General features: G+C 37.1%; 1 protein-coding gene across 2 annotated transcripts in view; it reads left to right on the top strand.

Annotated features, from left to right (window-relative positions):
• Positions 1-4,507: 4,507 nt before the first annotated feature.
• The window catches only part of VEPH1 (ventricular zone expressed PH domain containing 1), an 86,766-nt gene continuing 76,414 nt past the window's right edge, over positions 4,508-14,859 (top strand). For both annotated transcript variants that reach the window (XM_062582493.1, XM_062582492.1), the window contains exons 1-3: positions 4,508-4,645; positions 7,188-7,403; positions 11,452-11,626. In XM_062582493.1, coding sequence (XP_062438477.1) covers positions 4,508-4,645; positions 7,188-7,403; positions 11,452-11,626 — 529 coding nt within the window. The remainder of the gene's footprint in view (positions 4,646-7,187; positions 7,404-11,451; positions 11,627-14,859) is intronic.

Below are 14,859 nucleotides of genomic sequence, written 5' to 3'. Positions count from 1 at the left end.
GTCTTCATAAGAAACTCTCCTTATGCAGGAGCACATTGAGTAGAAGAATATCTTTCCCAAAAGCTCAAGAAGAGGTTGTTGTGTTTCAGTGCGGCTGATGAAAGAGAGAGTTCAAATGGAACTTCGTTTCTGAAGCATTTCTGTAAATTATATGTGTGGATTTTGTAATGCTAGTTAAGAAAGGGATTGTTAAAAGCCAAAATAAATTTCAGACCCCTCCCCCTTTGTATTCATGTAAAGTGTTACAGAATGATCACATTTACTCTTTTGGATAGAAAATGTATTCTATGCTAAGTTTGTTCACTTGTTCTTTTTCTTTCAAACAGCGTGAGCTTATTGAGAGTTTTTGTTGTTGGTTTTTTTTTTTTTTCATCTTTCTCGAGGAAGGATAGCTTTCCACTAACACAGAGAGTTCTGTTTTCTCTATTTAAAAACAACTGCACTCAAATGGAGTAGGCTTTGTATTTTGTCCTAGGAAACAGAGCATTTCATTGAAAGATAAGGCCTCTGCATTTAGGTTCATTCTAATCACCTGACTGAGCCATTGGTAACTTTTAGGCTGCTTTAGTCTGCATTCCTGACATTCCTTACTCCTGGCACTGTAATTAACAGCTTCAGGTTCACTGCGTAGAGTGGATTCCATAACTTTCCACTTGTTATGCCCTTGGGTATTGCCTGTGGTAGTACAAGAGCAAAGCAAATATTCTATTTCAAAGAACACAAACTTTTCATCTGTAAACATCATTAAGAATGTCATTGTGGAGTCGTGAGCAGGTAAAAAAAAAATCAGTTTGTGTTTTTTTTCAAAGTTTTTTTTTCTAATATTTGAATTATTGAGTGAGTACAATGGGCCCAATCCCCTTTGTACTTGGACTGTTACCTTCAATTCAGTGACTGGTGATTTGTATCATAAAGATTGTCAGGAGAATCTAGCCTATTATGCTTCGGGTTTGGGGATTTTATTAGTTCTTATCTGCTTTTTATCTTGCTCCAAAATAAGTGAAAATCTTCTGTAATGATACTAATATATTTAGAGAAATTAAAAAACTTAAAAGTAGGCTTATGGCAGATTAAATGCAGAGTGCCAGGTATGCTGTTAAAATAGAGATTGTTTCAGTGAAAGATTTCCAGAAAGCCCTCAGTGTTTTGCATCTATTTTTGCCCTTTATTTGACTTCTATGTTTTGTTTCTGAAAAACAGAATACAATTAGAGTAATAGGCATTAAAATCACTCTCTATCTCGGATAACAAGTATAATTAATCTGGTATGCTACAACATAGAATTTCATTCATAAACTCCAAAGATGAACTGAGTTTGTCACACAGATGAGCTGAGTTTGTCCATGAATCTATATGGGCCATCTGGAGGACTTGCTTACTAGATCTCTTGCTATCCTATGAAAATCAGTAAGATATGAATGAGTAAAGATAAAAGAGATTCTTTTTGACAGTGTTTGTATTTTGGGTAATGTGTAGATACATGTGAGTTAGATGCATATATGCGGAGAATTTACTAGCAATCTCTGATGCATTCCAGTTGGACAGACAGACAGCAGGCATAAGCTGTTTATACCTGGTTGAATTTGCTTTAATGTGGCTACGCACAGGTATAGCAGTTTCATCTAATGCAGACCTATGGGGAAAATCTGATGTTTGATGCCTTAAGTTGACTATTGCACGTACACAGCCCTTTCATCACTATGTGCAGATTATGAATAGCTTACTCATCATTAGATTCTCTGTTCTTCTAAATTTTATTTCAGCTAATACCTGTCAAATCTCTAACATTTTTTTTCTTATATAAAACTACAAGGAAATTCTACTCATTGGAAATATGCAGATGTTGTTTAAGCAATATGTACAGACAAAGGCAAACTGATCCAGTTTTAGCACCTGCTTTTTTTGTGTGTGACTCTTGAAACTAACTTACTCTTGAATAAACATGAATATCATACATTTAGCATATCCCTTAATGTCATAATTATGTCAATTAATTGTCTTACATGTATCTCTTGTATTAGAATTCCTGCACAGACAGCCACTAGTGGCTAAGTGGAAACTTTTTTATTTAGAATATTACATATTTGTATATCTTTATATATTTATATATGTGTATATATGTATACACACATTAAGGTGTGTGTGTATACGTATATACACATACATGTATACATGTATATGTATACACACACACCTTATATACGCGTATGTATGCATAGCATTTATACTTGGGTAAATTTAATTTGGAAGGAATTTTGACTAACAAAATAACCTTCTTCAGTTTTTTTATTTCCTCACACTTCACTATAAAGAAAATAGTGATGAAATGGAAGATGCTTGTTGCTGTAGTAGATTATAAATAACTTGAAGGAGTGAGATTGATCATTTGTGTACTAAAAAGGAGCCACCACCAATGCAATTACAGCAAAGGGAACTCAAGGTGAATGTTAGGCAAAGCTGGTTCAGCATGAGATCTGTTAAGCTGTGCAGTGGCTTCTTGGGAAGAGTGAGGCATTCCAACCTAATGGTACCTACTCTAAATTTTAAAAGTAGACTACACATAATGCCAGGAAGTGTGCTGTTGCACGCACATGTGATGGGAGTTGAGGAATTCTGAGAGAAAGTCATGTTTTGCTTCCCCAGAAAAGATTTCAGATAGTTCTAAGTGAACATGCAAAGTAGCTTTTAATATGTATCTTACTGTGCTCTGAGCCACGTGCTGTGTATTTTTTGCTTGTGACTGATACAAGCTGAGTTTGCTTCTGGTTGGTGTTGCTATTATGAGTGCTTGCGAGTGTGCTGTATTCATCATATGGTTTATTCCTTTCTCTGTGCAGCTTCAACCAGGGGTGTTTTGAACCACTGCCTTTCCCTGCTCCAGCTCTATCTGAAGCACTAGCAGCTGGGGGAGGGCCCTACACTTATGCTTTTACCTCTTCTGGGTGCTGGGAGAACAAACATTGGCCCCATTTCTGAATTCCTCTCAAGCCTGTCATCAACATTGTACACTCAAGTGTTCTGTTGTGGGCTGTAGTTCATTAATTCCACTCAAAATGGATATCCAGTGGCTTTGCTTCTTACAGGCTCAGCCCTTTTCTTCAAGCCTTTCTTGTCCAAGGACTTGGAGTCCAGTTCGCCACATGCTTTCTCGCACAGTGAGAGCTCTACTTGTTCTTCTCTTAGTCCTGGATCTCAGATGGCATACGTTTTTTCTTAATCCTCATTTTAAGACTCCCTGTTTTTCTCCTAGTCTAGAGTGTGTCCGCAGCTTTCTCTTTGCAACTGAAAAATTGCAGCTTACTGGATTTCTCTGTAATCGTGAATAGTGCTGGTGGGAAAGCATGGAAGTACAGTCCCTTTTCCCATTTGCCCACATGTGAAGTCATCACCCAGACTTGGAAGGCTCCTGGTGAGACATCCATTTGATCTAAATAAATTTTTAGCTATCTCAGCAGTCTCCAAGGATGGTGCCCAGATTCAACAGGATAGTGATGGTAGGGAGGACCCCAGGCTGGCTGTCCTCTCCCTTCAAGTGCAGGGCTGCTTGGAGCAGCCTGACTGAAGTTAGGGTAATGACCTTCACCTAGAAAAGGGAATGAGCAGAGGAGCCACATCAGCATGAGGAAGGCCTTGGTAATCCCAAAATACCAACTTGTGTTTCTGTGAAATGTGGAGAAAATAAATCCCTCTGTTACATAAGGCAAATGTCTCCTTTGGGGTGCTTTAATCTTCAGAGCACAAGTATAGTACTGTCTTCTTTCATGAGTCTGTCAGTTGTACTAAACAAACCTAGGTCCCTGCTTCTGCTCAGCTGTTGTAAAATTCCCCAAGAAAAAGGCATGCATAGTTTCATCTCAGGTGTTTGTTTTACATGGGTTGAGAGGTGATTGCAGGTATCATTTTGGCAGCAAAAGTGATTTTTTTTAAGAAAAAAATCGCTATCTTTTGGGTCTGATGAATAGTGTATTTCTGGAGTTGAGACATAAGAGGCACAAACTAAGCAATTTTACTCACCTGCTCTAGGTCTACACTACTATTGACCAAAGAAAGGAAGTTTGTAATCCTTATCAGTTAGTCAAATCAACATCCTTCTCAGGACCACCTTCTCTGTGATATGGATTGAAATGATGGAAAACTTGTATTGGTTATTAAGTTACTTATTGCTTTGCTAATTTAAAACTGTTTACTGTTTGAGCACAAAAGCTACTTCAACATACAGTTGATGGTATGTGCTTAAGTACATTCTTGTGTCAGGTATGTATTCCTCTTAAATGCACCACTTAACAATTTTTGCTGAACTGGAGGGTGACAGTCAATGCTTCTGCTAATAACTGCATTTTTTTTCCTTTTAGATCATGGCCGAGGAAGTCTTGAAATACGCTAAAGACACATTCTTCCTGCTTAACTGATCACTAGTCAACAGGATTATTTTCATGCTATCCTCATTTGACCCCTTCATACACATGGTACATGCAGAGATCTGTCTGACTGGCAGAAACCGTCAGCCATGCATCATTTGTTTGGACTGGTTTTGGCACAAAAGGACCTTTCACGTGCAGGGGATCTTTTCTCTTTAGATGATGCTGAAATAGAAGGAAGCCTCTCAGAAGCTCTTGAACAAATAAGAATAATTAGTTCATCTGCGGTAAGAAAAACACTGTCCTTAATCATTTTGCATGAGATTAAATGTGTTTTGTGAAGTGTTAGGTACAGGGACATATGCAACTTAAATCTTCAGAATCCTGAAGAATGCCAAGCAAAACATAAGATTTGTAAGATTAAAAATGTGACTATCAAATTCAGTTCCCACTAGCTGATTTCATTTAAAGATATTTCAAGCTGATCTTTATCATAAGCTTTAAAAGACTCTTTAATAAAGATTATTAAAGATTAATAGGAATTTAACAATACAGATGCACTTCATGTGAAGTATATATTTGCTGTACTTCAGCAAGAAGTGTTCTGAATGATGATAAGCTTACTGATTTTTATTATACTCTTTAAGTACCATCCTAGGAAAAAAAAGCCTTTTATGCTCATAGTGCTGTCTTTGATCAGTCTGATGTTATTCGAAGTGGGCTGGTTATTCGAAGACCTGAACTGGTCCTTTGTGGTGAACTTTAAGTGTGTGTGTGTGATTTTTTTTTCCTTCTTTTTTATTTCTTGGCTGTTAACAATGTCTTACAGGTTTCTGAAGGAGGGCATAGAAATAGTAGTTTTTATTATCACTGTACAGTTCGAGGCCAGAGCCTGTTTGCGCTTGTGTTTTGCCTTTAGCTTATGATTCACTGCAGTATAATTTGTATATAGTTCTTTCATCAGCCAGTCCATTCTTTAATTGTATTTCAGAGGAAATTTCATCCTGCTGAGCCATTTCAAAACTCCCCAAATCCACTTTTGATTGCAATATATATCAGTTTGCCAAAGGGAACTGGAAGCTTTCATGAGCTTTAAGATAGTCAACTAGCAACATGTATCTGTTCTGAGAATTGCACTTTTCCGGCACATTATGGCATATGATTTTTTTTAAAATCAATTTTGGCAACATACAAACCTCTGACTTTCAGAGCTTTGATCACCATGTTGTTGGTTGCTGCAGAAACTCTAAATCATCTGTTGGAAAGGTCACTGTGCTGAAGCTGTTCTTTTCTCTGGTAATTTCTTTGACAGCATTTACGTTTGTACAGTCTTTCAGAACATAAATCAAGTTGTTTTGTCTATTGTCTCTGCTGTTTTGAATCTACTTTACTAACCTAAATGCGGATTATCAGATGCTGCAGAAATTCTTCCTAATGTACTTTGAGAGAAAATTACTGACTTTTCTACCAGATTTTTTATAGACATACCAGTTTGTATAAAATAGCTAAACCATACTACAATCTAAAGAAAAATACTTTCTGCACTTTTAAGTTCCTGAAAGGTAATTCCCGCTAGAGGGCATCAATGATCAATGAAATACTTTATTTAAACCAATGTAAAGCTGTTTGTTGCAATATTAATATTCTAATACTAGAATTTGACAGTGTGTACATATTTTTCCCCAAACATGAGGAATTTGAGAAGTATAGACTGAACCATTCCACTTTGTGTCCAAATGACACCAGTGACTATAAATATAAATAGGAGTGTGAACCTCCCTGCTTGCTCCTGTGTGGTTACTCCCAACTTGTCCCAGTCATTTGCTGGCTGGGAATGTTAACCCATTTACCCATTTGTTCATCAATATGTAATCTTAAACAAAAGAAAACATGTAAATGCTCTTTAACAAGTACAGGGATTTTCTGGTATACCAAGCAAAGCTCCTAGAGTGTCAGCCATGTATAAAGCCAGAAGATTGCTTATGAGACAGGCCAAAATGTCATGTCTTCTGTGTTTCGTGCAGTGTCATATGAAACTCAGCTCAAACCTCAACGGAAGCAGCTCTGTAACTCCACTTCTGTAATCTAATGTAGATTTTGGTCACAACCATTTAAAATTGTCTGTGCTTTAATTAGCATGAATAATGACTTCTAGTACTTCCATCCATGTCTCATCTTCATTACATTTTAGGGTAGAATAGTGTAGGTTAGACTGAGGAATGTCTATTGTCTGTTCTGGGCCTAGTTCTCCACAGAAGTGTCTTATAGTAGTGCAAAGTGATGCCATTTCATATCCACATCACATACATATAAATAATTATGGAGGATTATGGGATTTGGTGATAATTCCTATTTAATTAGTTTTTATTCATTGTTACATTAATACTAATTGAACCTAATTGTGCTTGCATCAGGGACTCTGCGTGATGTGAAATATTTGGGATCCTGCTTTTGGCTATGTGGATGTAACAATTTCAGTTTGAATTTTACGACAGTTATGGGAGAAAAAGCCTGTGCAAGTGGTTCTAAGGTGTATCTCTTGAATCTCTGTAACCAGAAGGCCATGCTTCCTGACAGAGACTGTTGAAAATTATGTGATAACGTAATACATTTACAGAAAAATAGATTGTTTCTTCTCTATTTTTTTAAAGCTTGAAATGGTGAATTGACTATGATATGATTAGCTTCTGCTCTTAACCATTCTACACCTTTTTGATAAAGGTATATGGTGAAAAAAATGGATAGTTGCAGGAACTTAATTTTGATTAATTTCGTGGTGTCCTTTTAAAGAACGTTGATTCATTGACAAATGTTCTTTGTTTTAACCAGGACTACCAAACTAATGACAATGACCAGGCTGTGGTGGAAATCTGCATCACTCGAATCACCACTGCCATCAGGGAGACGGAGTCCATAGAAAAGCATGGGAAAGCACTGGTGGCTCTCTGGGAGTCCTGTTTAGAACACAATCTAAAACCTTCAGGAAAAGATGAGGACACACCACATGCAAAAATTGCATCTGATATCATGAGCTGTATCTTGCAGGTAAGACTGAATTGAAGGCAATGCAGTATAATGTGTATGTCAGCTATTCAGTGTTATCCTTTCTAAAGCAGCTGTACTTTGCTTTCTGAGGGTGCATTAGAGTGATTGCATTTGCTTAAAACCAAGAAACTGATCTCAAATTTAATGTATATTTTTACATGTATGCAGTATCTGTTGTTATGAATCAGAACTTTTGGCAACTTTCTTATCTTTGTATAAGATAATACTTATCAAGTAACTGTCTTGACTATTTAGTGCCAGCTTTTATTATGCTAACATTCCATTAATTCTAAGTAATTTGCACTTCATGTAAAAATTAAAGTGGGAGACAAAGAGCTAATATTTGCTGTGATTACAGAAAGCTTTATTTGAAAGCACTTGATATCAAGGCATAGGTTTTTCTTTTGCATTATTCTAGAGAGCAGCAAAATATCAAAGGTACTTTAATGATGTGAGGTACTTTAATGATGTGAAATTTAGGTTGCCATTTATCCTGTCAGTAAGGAAGGTCTCTTAAAATTTTGATTGCAAATGCTGAGTCCAGATGCAACACAGAAAACTAATTTCCAAACTAAAATCGGATCTTGACCATAAAACTCAGTTAAAGAGGATTTGCTTCTTAAAATAGTTTTAAAATTGTTGTATTTATTTAACTGAAGCGGATTTCTATATGCAATTCCCATTGAGATAATGAAGTTCTTTGGATGTCATCTGGAGAAAAGTTCTTTTGCCAAAGAATTGTTAGTTTGTTCGTTACAGTAATGAAGGGGAAAAATGGTTTTAATTTTGAGGGCCTGATAGCATTCAGTTCCCTCTTTCAAAAACCCATTCACTGATATGTACATCTCCTCCAGATCTTTTAGGAATTGCATTGCATTATGGGTTATGTCACGAAAGGAGCTCCCTTAAATGAAATGAGAATGTTATAAACATACATTTACTTCTCTTTCAAATGCAACTTTATCAGTAATCTCCTGGGGCGGGGGGAATGAAGCATAAACTGAGTTTTTGTATAATGTGTGAGGAATAGTTGAATTAATGAATATTGTACAGCTGGGTTGAATCTTGCAGCATGTTTCTGTTGATATTAGCAGCAGGGAGGACCCCTAGGTTTGTAAACTTCACAATATCATATTATTGAAGTCTGTTTTTCATTGTCACCTTCACGTTTTCCTAAGTGTGCTGTCATGCCTGGTATTTGTAATGGAGCAACTGAAACCTTACTCATCCTTCCATCTGAATAAAAATCTTTCCTTATCTAAGTATTTTATCATCTTTATTATAGGAAAAAAAAAATCCCATTCTTTGGAATTTTCTTAGAACTTTTAAATCCCAGTTAGAGGGCCAAACCTTATTTCCTGTCTTTTCTGTGTGTATTTCCAGAGTACAGTTTGGAGGCAGAATCTGGCTCTTGGTAGTACTTCTCAGTCAAAAGTAGTAAGGCAGTATGTTGATTTAAGCATGCTGCTAGATAAAGCTCTATTCATTTTTAAGGCTTTCCTTGTTAAAGAGCCAGTCATTGGTCATATAACAGTTGCCACAACGAGCTGTGTTCCTGCAGCACTTTCCTCCTTTGGGCCAGAGGAAAGATTGTGCTAGAGCTGCTGCTCTAGCAGCAGCCAGTTCTAGTGGTGCTCGTAACCAGTTCAGCTTGGCTCTTGCACTACTCAGATAGTGCAAAAGGTAATTACTGGGTCAATCCTGCTGTCCTTGAGGCTAATGAGAAAGGCAATTACTATAGATGGAGGCAGAACTGGCCTAGTAGGCAAAATAGCAGTGTATAGAGAATGATAGGGTTCCCCCACCCCCCGATCTAAATTTATTTTTTCAGTGCTGCACCAGAATGAGCATGTGTTAAGTCTGGAATGCCTTTCTTTTCACTCTTTTGTTGCTTTCTGAAACATCTGGGTCCCAGTGGCTGATTGTGATTTCAGATGTTAATTAAATATAATCATATAATAGCAGAATTATTTTCAAAAACAATGATGTAATCCAGTTTCAAAGAGATACTCAAAACTGAGTGAAGATGAGAGAAAAGCACTGATTAAGGAGGTTCCAAAGAGAATGCAGGTCCTCAATTCTACATAAACGGTTTATGTACAACTGATTGCAAGGGGACTTGTGCATGGGGGACAAATGTGTATAGTATTTACACACAATTTCACATACAAGTAACTGCAGAAAGCAGTTTCTTACACTAATGTCGAAAACTAAGTATACATACAGATACCCTTGATATCACTGAAGTTTGGTGTCATTTTGAAGATGAAATTTAGCTGTGTTCGGTATCACATAGAAAAATTTCAGTTGACCCTGATGCTCAGTGAAATTGGCTGGAATTTAAGAAAGGAAACCTTAATTACCAAAGGAAAATTGATGATCATATACTCAAGTGTTTGCCCTATGAGCAAGTCTACCAATATACCTAGTGAAGATACCTCTCCTGACAGGTATGCGTTTGATTTCAAAGTTTCCTCTCTTCTGCCTTTCAAAAAAGTGAATTTTTTGTTTTATTTACTTTACAAAAACTTTGAGACTGCAATTTGGGAAGAGTTCTTTGCATTCAATGAGCAATGCTATAAAGTTTTAGTTCTGATTTATGGCTTTGGCCTCTCATCACACATTGCAGTCATTTTTCTGCCTTGGTATGAGTTTCTAAAATCAGACAAAGAAACCAAACAAGAAAGTACGAGAAACCTCACTGCGAGGCTGAATACAAGGAAGATACTACACTGTAGAACAGAAAATTTCTGGGGCTTTTCCCACTGTAATTATACAGTGCTCTAATGCTGTTTTGTATGTGAATGGAGCACAGAAGTGACTAATTTTCAGTCAGCTTAATGAACATGAACCGGCTTCTAGGGAGCAAAGCATGTTACTGTGCAGGTATAGCAGGGTGGAGGAGGAGCGTGCAGTGAGGTGGAGGAAAGGAAGCCAAGTCTCCCTTCGAGCAACAGCAAAATTTTGGTGTGGCTGAGCCGTATTGTCTGACTTCCACTACACTGATGCTACAGTGAGTGCTGAGTCAGCTGTTGCTTTGGGTGGAAACCTGAGCAGCAGGGGGAAGGGAGGATAGTGAAGAACAGGTGCCTGGAAACAGAGAATCTGTTAAAATGATGACGAAGTGATCAAAAAAACCAAACAAGTTATTTATGAAAATGATTTTTGTATATTGATTACCATTTAACAGTCCTAATGACCTTCCCTTACAGAAATAAAAGAAGAGTACTAAACCCGAATTATTTATGATTTTATACCTGTGCTTTGTCCCAGTCATTTAGCAAGAGATTCTGTTTTGGGAATGTGGGAAAGTGCTTCTTGACATGATCTCTGCAAGCACAAAGATAATCCAAAACTCAGAACAGGGTGGTCCACAAAAGTTGCACTTTAGATGAGGGAGCTATGACTTGGGCTAGGGAAGATTTCCCTCTTCTTGAAGTTTAGACGCTGAGGCTTGACTTTGTGACTGCAGCACTCTCTGCCTGCTCTAGCATTTAAAGCTATTCTTACTGGTAGCCTTGCTTGGAGCTAGACCTCTGTGAAGAGGAGGTCGCTGTGACGGAAGAACAAAATGGGAGTGGTACATCTGCTAGCACAGTGGACAGCCTTTACTAGTCAACAGTGTAACTGACTCTGCTGCAAAACATTTCCTGTGCTTTGGGACAAAAAGTTATCTACTCTTTGTGAATGAAGCATATACTTTCTGCCATCTTCTCTGACAACATCAAACACAATATATTTTTAGAAACATTACAGCACTTAACATTTAAGTAGTGCACTTAATATCATGTTGTTTTCTACTCTTCTTACAGAAGACAAAAATAGGTATATTATTAGCAAATCGTGATGCAGTAGTTCTAAATTTCTTTGCTTGCTCTTTCTTTGAAGCCTGACTTCAGTAGACTTTTTCCTCTTTGATATATGTTTTTCAGTTCTCATCAGCATGAGACTTATTTTAATCTTTTTTTTTTTTCAGCCACTTATTTTTCAGTGTGCTTTCTTGTTCTTGCAGCCACTTATTTTTCAGTGTGCTTTCTTGTTCTTGCAGAATTACAATCGACCTCCAGTAATGGCCTTAGCTGTACCAGTGGCAGTGAAATTTCTTCAGAGGGGAAATAAGGAACTGTGTAGAAACATGTCAAGTTATCTGTCCTTGGCTGCAATTGCTGAAGTGGATCTGCTGGCTGATCACACGGATGCTATTGTCAATAGTGTCCTTCAAGGTATGAACACAATGAGATTTTTGCATTTGGTCCTGCATGTGCTCACCATTAGATTAGTTAAGTAGGCTGTAGTAGGCATATATACAAATAAACATATTATACATAAAATATGTTTTATACAGTCTTATGAAGATATCTATAAACACTTGATAAAATGTATCAGGCACAACCTAATAAAGGGACATTGCAAGGAAAAATCTTCAGGAATGTGCAAATTCAATTTCATCCTAGACTAGATGATCCACAGAGCAGGAAATCTGTCTGTATTTGTTAGTGCATGGTACTAATGGACTTCAAATTAGAAGCCATTATATGAGACACTAGTTACTGGGCTCTTACCCTTTCTATTCTTATCACTGGCAATACTCCAAAATTTAAATAGGGATAGAGTGAAGCCTGTTTTGTAGCAAAATAGTCAGAGGTAAAATTTAGAAGCTTTGTAGTTGTACTTTTATTCTAGCATATGTTGTTAGCTTTAAGTGGAATTTGCTAGATTCTGTAAACTTGCTCTTATGATTTTTAAAATGAAAACAAATATGCATAATTCTACAAAAGGGAGTCTAATGTAGTTGAAGTAGTAAGGTTTACAGTACTTATTAGGGTACTAGTTCAGTAGCAAAGTTGTAGCTTCCCCCTCCCCCCCCAAGTTGGGGTAGTGGCGATTAAAAAAAAAGGTCTTGAAATAATTAGCTATTATTATTTAATGTAGTTGTTTTATGGCATTTTATGGAGGGATTGCTAAATTTGAAAGTAATTTGTTTCTAAAGACATTGTGTTAAGAGTTCATTTCTGTCTACTTTGTTTAAGGACAAATGTGTGATAAATATGTATGAACTACATGATAATACCGGTAGATTGGAATCCAGATAAAGAATTTTGCTATCAATTTACAAACCCACACAGATAATTCTTTTAAGACTTGTGACAGAAGTATTTAGTTTTTAACATTTTGCATTACCTTTGGGAGAACAGTGCTTTTAATAGAAAGAAGTGAAGTGAAACAAGTTTGATGTAGTCATAGGTTTAGCAACAAAACCCTACAACTATTTGAAGATTTTATTATGAATCTGTTTGCCCATTTTATGTATTTATATTATTCTACCAGCAGATGTTGCTGTGGACATCAGAGATGGAAATTCCAGATTAGGAAAGGGTACTCTGAATAAGCAAAATGCTCAGTTTTGCATACTGGCTTAATTGCACTGTGCATAATTTGTATTTCAGTCATGAAAAGGTTGGTTTGCAGCAAGTTAAGAACCATGGTTAAAGACTAAAAGTGTTTGCTGAAGGGAGAAGGGAAGCAAGAGGATAATCTGTTAAATATGGATTTACAAAGCAATGTGGAGACAAAGGGTTTTATTCTGGTGTTGTTCAGACTGGACTTAGTCAAATGGCACCAGTGAAACTGATAGCAGAATTTGGCCCATTGCCTGTGAGTGTCTGAGAGCTAACTGGATTTTTGTCTATGTGGGGTAACTGTTCGGCTGCATAATCAATTTCTTATCTTATTAGCCAAAAAAAGAGCTCTTTAGGAAAAATGTTTAACTACTTTGTTCTCGTTAGTGTGAACTTGGCTTCTAACCACGTGAATGTCTGTATCCTGTGTGCAGTGCTGACAGATAGACTGTATGCTGACAAGTTGCATCAGGATAATGGATCAGGCAGATCTATCCCTGTTTCCACGGGATAGCTGCAAAACTGCCCTGCAGTCCTTACTGTAATCTAAGAGTGCCATAGCTCCTCCATCTTCTAGGGGAGTTTAGCCAATGCGTATGTACTGTTGTGCTCAGAAGAGGCTGGTTAGAGAGCTGAACTGAGCTATGCAATGTGCTGTAGGCTTACATGCTTTGCATTTGCTCCTTGTGCGCTAGTAGGATCACACCGGCTCTTCCATATTCAGAGCCCAAACTGTCCCAAAATACTAGCAATACTACTTACTTGATATTTTCCAAATAGGTACAGTAACTGTTGATAACAAATACTTTAATTAAGAAAAAAAAAAGTGATCTTCAGTCAAGAAATGAAATTTCTTGTAGTAGATGTCAGTCTTTCGCTTGGATGAAGTATCATGATATGGTCTACATTGGGGTTGTAAAGCCTGCTAATGTGGATGACTTGTACTGAACAGGAGGAGGCCAAACTGTGGGAAAGATTTGCTAGTGACAAAGGAAAAGAAAAATAGTTGGAAAAGAATGTTTTGCAGTTGAATCAATGAGAATGAAAGGGCAGGAATTGTATTTGGTAATCTGCCAAACCAGTATGGAGATAGTAAAAGACTGCTTCAAAGACAAAGCATTTCAGCTATGAGGTACAGTAAGAAAAGCAGTCAGGAAGGACTTTCAGTAATCTCTTTGAGGATTTTGCTTGTTCTGCTCTATTTCACATACATTTGTTTTCATTTAATGGAGGGCAGTGTATGGAAAGAGGATCTAGGACAGTTGTTAGCCTTGCACAATGTTGGGAAGTCAATGTTTTTCTTAACTCTGAAGATGCGTTTTCTGGCTGACAGCAGATGAACACAGGTCATCTTTCATTGTTCTATAGTTAAGATTATTTGCAGATATTACTTAGTAATTTTTTTGGTGTTAATAGCTAAGCGTTTATAGTTCGCATATGTTCTTATTGCGAGGTAGCAGCAAATAGAGCAATTATTTTTTCCTGAAATAAACAGTACTGCCAACATGTTGGAGCAGACCATAATACTGTAACTGTGCAGTATAAGCCTCTTGAATGGCACAGTGAAGTGAGAATTACCTTGTCATAGCTTTTTCTTACTTTTGTGTCGTGGAAGGAGGGATGCGGCAGCAGCATTGTATTCAGGAATAAGTATAACAGCAATGTGTCAAGAAACTTTTCAGAATGTGGTCTTAAGACATCTGTAGAGAACGAGAAACATGAAGAGGTGAATAGGACAAAAGAGTATGCTGACTCCAGTGGAAGTAAGAGTTGCTTTGAATAAGACATTCTCTAAGATTACTTGTTCAGTGGCTTCAACATGCAGTGAATAATTGTTCTTACATAAATGCTTACAAATTCAGTTAATAGTTATTCATCTTTCTCCACTTCTGCTCAGTTTTCTATAGGCAGATTGCAACTAGTGTCTACTCTGAGTCTATTTCTTATGTACCATTGCCAGACTTTCTTTTTTTTGGTGGACTTTGGATAAGCTTGTGTACCCAGGGCTGAGAATGTGCTGCTCCTATTTGATTTGTGAAAGGCGCTGCCACCTGATG

The sequence above is a fragment of the Rhea pennata genome, chromosome 9, assembly GCF_028389875.1.
Source record: "Rhea pennata isolate bPtePen1 chromosome 9, bPtePen1.pri, whole genome shotgun sequence".
Lineage (NCBI taxonomy): Eukaryota > Metazoa > Chordata > Aves > Rheiformes > Rheidae > Rhea > Rhea pennata.
This window is presented reverse-complemented; position numbering and strand designations above follow the sequence as displayed.